The 5,549-nt window shown below is 50.3% G+C and overlaps 1 protein-coding gene across 1 annotated transcript in view; it reads right to left on the bottom strand.

Annotated features, from left to right (window-relative positions):
• Window positions 1-291: 291 nt before the first annotated feature.
• The window catches only part of ptchd1 (patched domain containing 1), a 20,250-nt gene continuing 14,992 nt past the window's right edge, over window positions 292-5,549 (bottom strand). The window contains 1 exon segment of the mRNA XM_042066949.1: window positions 292-2,686. Coding sequence (XP_041922883.1) covers window positions 1,002-2,686 — 1,685 coding nt within the window. The 3' untranslated portion in view covers window positions 292-1,001.

The raw sequence follows: 5,549 nt of genomic DNA, 5'->3' as shown, positions 1-5,549 counted from the left end.
AGGAAAGAGATGGAGAGAGAGGAGGAGAGAGAGGTAGAGGAGAGAGATGGAGAGAGAGGAGGAGAGAGAGATAGAGGAGGAGAGATGTAGAGAGAGGTAGAGGAAAGAGATGGAGAGAGAGGAGGAGAGAGAGGTAGAGGAGAGAGATGGAGAGAGAGGAGGTGAGAGATAGAGAGAGAGATGGAGAGAGAGGAGAGAGAAGGAGAGAGAGGAGGAGAGAGATAGAGAGAGAAGGAGAGAGATGGAGAGAGAAGGAGGAGAGATGGAGAAAGGGGGAGAGATAAAGAGAGGAGGAGGAGAGAGGAAGAGAGAAATAGAGAGGAGGAGAGATAGAGAGAGAGGAGGAGAGAGAGGGAGACAAGCGTCTGACAGGAAGCAGGAGTCAGTTCATCAATAAAAACTAAAGGGACTGGCTGACTCCTCCAACACCACAACTCACTGTGGTCATCACAGTAACATTGCTCTACGTCTAGCAAGTGCATCCTACATCTGCATGGAGAGAAAGACGTTTGAAGACCCCCTGGCGCTCCGTCTCTCTCTCCTACATTAGTGCACGCCAGCCACAGAGCTCTCATTATCTGCAGCTGTTGGATAATCGCCTCCACTGGTCCAGAAGCACAGAGGGAGGCAGCGATGGGTCTTCTGCTACGCTGCGCTGTGCTGTCGCCTACAGAGGATCGTCTCCATGACAACCGGGCCTAACTTCCACGCAGAGAGAGAGAGAGGCCTAGAGAAAGGGGCTATGACACAGCAACGGAACCTCACTGGAAAACAGCAATTGGGATTGGAACACTTTTATAAAAGACCGAGCCCTCTGGGCCACAGCCTTGACTTGACACACTGCCACACTTAGTGACGTACTCATAGACTCAAACAAGCCCTCTTGTGGGTCAACTTCCACTGGAAAGGCATCAGCTTTCCGTTCCTCTGTCTGTCCAGTTGTGTCGGTCAAACAGTTGACGGGGTTAGCGGGTTAGCGATTTTTGCCCAAGCGTGCGCCGTCAGACGGTGGTGATCTGGTCGACAACGCGCGTGCTGTCCTCTATCTCCACACACTCGATCTCCTCGCGGCCGCCCGAATCGCCGCCGCCACACCTCTTCCTGTCGCGCTTCTTCTTGCGCTTGGACGGTGGGAGGAAGGTCAGCAGCACGGGCAGGATGGCCAGGCAGTGGAAGGCCACGATGAGCACGGTCAGGAAGAGGCAGCGGAAGAGCGTGCGGGTCAGGTTGGAGGGCACGGCGGCCACCGGCAGCAGGGCGGCGGCATAGCACAGGTAGCTCTGCAGCGCTGGCACGCCGTGGTGCTCGAGCGCCAGCTTGACCCAGTGCGTGCGCGAGCGCTCGCGGCCCAGCACGAAGGCCGAGAGCAGCGGCGCACTGGAGTCCACCGCGTAGTTGACCCCGTAGATGAGGCAGAGCACGGAGACGCAGTCCAGCTCCACGTGCCACAGCGTCATGAAGCCCACCACGCCGAACTCCACCGAGGCCACCGTCACGGCCAGCCAGCCGTTGACCAGCGGGTCGGCCGCCAGGAAGGTCGAGAAGAAGAGGAGGAAGAGGGCAGCGATGCAGGAGTTCTTGAGCGGCGCGCCGACCGATGACGCGTAGCGGTCCATGTACACGAACGACGGGTTGAAGATGATGAACTTGATGCGCGAGGTGAGCGAGAGCTTGCGGAGCGTGTCCAGCAGGACGGCCATCTCCTCGCGCTTGTTCTCCGTCGTCTTGGCCACCAGGAACATCCGTGAGGCCACCACCTCGGCGGCGATGTCGCCACTTGTTCCGTCGACGCTGCGGCGCGCGAAGATGATGTCGTCGGCGAAGTGCACGTAGCGCGGCTGCCGCAGGAAGCCCGAGCGCAGGCGCTCGGTGAAGTCGCCCCGTGGAAGACTCGAGCTCACGTTGAGCCCGCGCAGGTACTTCAGGTAGCTCTCGAACCACGAGATGCGCTCGAAGCCGCGCGTGTACTCCAGCAGGTCTTCCTGCACGCTGGCGTTCCAGTACTCGATGGACTCGTAGATGTAGAAGCCGATGACGGGGCTGTAGCTGCTGAAGTAGCGTTGCTGGGCGCGCATGTACGCGATGGTGCCCGTCTCCGTGGCCACCATGTTGCTCAGGTCCGAGCCCTCGCTCACCTGCAGGTAGCCCATGAGCGCGAACGACACGTACACCAGGTAGAAGAGCACCACGAAAGGCTTGACGTACGTGTTGGTGATCCAGTCGCAGTAGTAGCGCTTCATGAAGGCCACCAGCAGGTGGCTCTCGTAGGCCTGCAGGTCCGGCTCGGAGGCCGGGCCCTCGTTGTACTGGGTGTACATGAGGAAGCGGTACCAGGCCGGCTTCTGCTGCAGGATCTCGGGCTTTGGCACGCGTCGGCAGAAGAGGCTGTGGCGGTAGTTGTTCTCCAGGTATCCGGCGAACACCAGGTTGGAGCCGAAGAAGGTGAGGATGTAGAGGTAGTTGAAGAGCACGGAGAGGCACGCGTTGCGGCAGAAGAGCCGCACGGCCTCGATGTTGGTGAAGGGGCTGGCGCCAATGCCGAAGGTCACCAGGTGGAGCGCAGTGCCCGCCGTGAAGGGCAGCAGGCAGTCGGAGAAGACAGCCGCCACGCGCTCCTTCACGTGCTGGTCCTCGCGCGTCCGCCGCCACGACGACAGCATCTCGAAGATGCCAAACAAGCCGTGACCTGGATAACACACACGAGAGAAGAAGAAAAGACAGAGAGAGAGAGAGGGAGAGAGAGAGAGAGAGAGGGAGGAGAGAGAGAGAGAGAGAGAGAGGAGAGAGAGATAGATAGAGAGGAGAGAGAGAGAGAGAGAAGGAGAGAGAGAGAGTAAGAGACAAAGCAATAAGCCAGGGCAGCATGAGACAGCGTTAAGGGGGAGCGGGGGGCTCTTTGACTGTTTGATTTATAAACGCTCCGCTAAAGAGATGAGCGCCAGACAGGGATGAGACAAAGCTAGGAAGTAAGTGAGAATCCTGGCAGGCTTTCCACCCTCACCTTCCACGCTCATGTAAATAATTCAATAAGACCCTACATCAGCGCCACCTTACTCCTCACCTCACTGATAAAGGAGCTCGCTCTCTCTCTCTCTCTCTCTTCCGTTTTATTCTATCCATCTATCTAGTCTTCTTTCTCTCTGCTCCTGTTATCAGGTTCCTCTCCTTCTCAAGTTCCTCTCTCTCTTTCTCTCTTAGTCTTTATCCCCCTATTTAGTCTCTTTCTCTTGAGCAGTCTTCCGTTTTCTGTCTCGCTCTCTCAAATTCAAATTCAAATTAGCTTTATTGGCATGACAAAAAAACATTGTGTTGCCAAAGCTTACACATGTGGTATAATTGTACAGATTTAAATAATAATAATAAAAAATAATGGTAAAAAAAATAAAATAAGATGTATACTAATTAGGCAAAATAATACTCACTATTATTGGAAAAGGACTCACTTTCTCAATCTTTGACACTCTGTCAGCAATTCTACTGCTATTGTCGCACCTGTGCCCACGTTGTTGGCTTAGTAGCCTACATTACGTCGAGCTGTTGCAAACGCGAGAGACGTCCTGTAGGCTACTGTTGATGGAAATATACCCCGTTTTCTAGCCTCTCGGGGTACCGGCTATCAGTATTACATGTCCCCCATGCAAAACGTTTGACAATGGTTATCCGTCGGGGTTTTTTTTAGTTAATAAACTCCATAAATAACCATTAATTTGTCATGTTATGCCTCCTCCCTGTTGTTTCCTATGGAGTTGTCCGAGCTGATGTCCGAGTCCCGCTGAGGCTGAACTGTCATTGGCTCATCAGCGTTCTAAGGGTGGCGCTTAGCGACAGGTCAAATTTAGTTATGGTTATGGTTATGGATTTAGCAGACGCCTTTGTCCAAAGCGACACATAAATACAAAGCAACATAATAATATTTAAAATTGAACAGGGAACAGATTAGAATGTAGGTCAAATATAATAAGGACAATAGTTATAATACACAATAATATCAATTCAAGCAATAGCCTAATAAAAAGCAATGGAAAAAAGGGGAAAGGCAATAATAAAACAATAATGTCCATTCAATCAATAACATAAAAACAATGACATGCTAAGACTACATTAAGGAGAATATCAATAATAAACAATAATGTCAAATTAATTAACAGCCCAATTAAAATAAAACAACATTATACAAACCATAACACATAAGCGCTTAAACAACTAAGTATATGTTGAATAGGAATGTCTTTAGACCCCTCTTAAACGACCCAAAACTACCACAGGAACGGAGAGCACTGGGCAATTCATTCCACCAACATGGAACCACTGAAGAAAAGAGTCTGGAATTAGACCCAGTTTTCATGACTGGTCGACACAACAGACGCTCACCAGAAGACCGCAGTGGGCGGTTGGGGATGTAAGGCTTGATTATTGAATTAAAATAACTAGGAGCAGATCCAGTTAGTGTCCTACAGGCCAAAGTGAGAGATTTAAATTTAATTCTGGCTACTATAGGGAGCCAATGGAGAGTAACTAGGAGAGGAGTTACATGTGTCCTCTTTGGCTGATTGAAGACCAGGCGTGCTCCAGCATTCTGAATCAGCTGTAATGATCTTGTTACACAAGCAGGTAAGCCAGCTAATAGTGAATTACAATAGTCCAGCTTAGAGATGACCATGGTCTGAACAAGAAGTTGTGGGGAATCTTGTGTCAGATAAGGTCTGATCTTTCTAATGTTGTAAAGCATAAACCGACATGATTTTGCAATAGAAGCTATATGCTCAGAGAAGTTAAGTCGGTCATCAATTACAACGCCCAAGTTACGTGCCGATCTAGTTGGGGTCAGTGAAGTTGAGTCAAGCTGGATGTTAATCTGTTGGGGAATAGCTGTTTTAGCTGGAAACACCAAAAACTCAGTTTTTGAGAGATTAAGCTGAAGGTGCCGATCTTTCATCCAGGCTGAAATATCCTTAAGGCATGCAGAAATCCGGTGGGAAACACTAGAGTCATCAGGTGGGAAAGACAGGTAAAGTTAAGTGTCGTCTGCATAACAGTGATAGTGATATCACCTAAGGAAGTGGTGTAAATAGAGAAAAGCAAGGATCCTAATACTGATCCCTGAGGCACACCTGTGGTGAGGTCATGAGACTTAGATACCTGTCCCTGCCAAGACACGTTGAAAGAACGCCCTTTAAGGTAAGATTGAAACCAGTAAAGAGCTTTTCCAGAAATTCCCAGTTCAGATAGTATAGATAGGAGAATGTCATGGTTAACAGCCCTCCCAACAAATATTGTTCTCTCTCTCTCTCACACACACACACACACAGACTCTCATCTCTTCTCACACTCTCACACTCTCTCTAGCCTGTGCTAATTTAATCTCGTGCCTCTAATAGGCACAGTGTGCTGGTGTGTAGGTGCACCGCTAATTAAATACAGGCTCCTCATGTATTAATCTTTTGTACTTGTCAGTCAAACTCGCCCCGTTGGAAAGCCAAACAATCTCTCTGTGCCCTCAAACGATGTCATGTCATTTAGCGCTGGCATGTATTTTCCCTCTGTCTTTA

Source organism: Alosa sapidissima, chromosome 17, assembly GCF_018492685.1.
Source record: "Alosa sapidissima isolate fAloSap1 chromosome 17, fAloSap1.pri, whole genome shotgun sequence".
NCBI lineage: Eukaryota > Metazoa > Chordata > Actinopteri > Clupeiformes > Clupeidae > Alosa > Alosa sapidissima.
The sequence above is the reverse complement of the archived record's forward strand: the minus strand, read 5'-3'. Positions and strand labels throughout refer to the sequence as shown.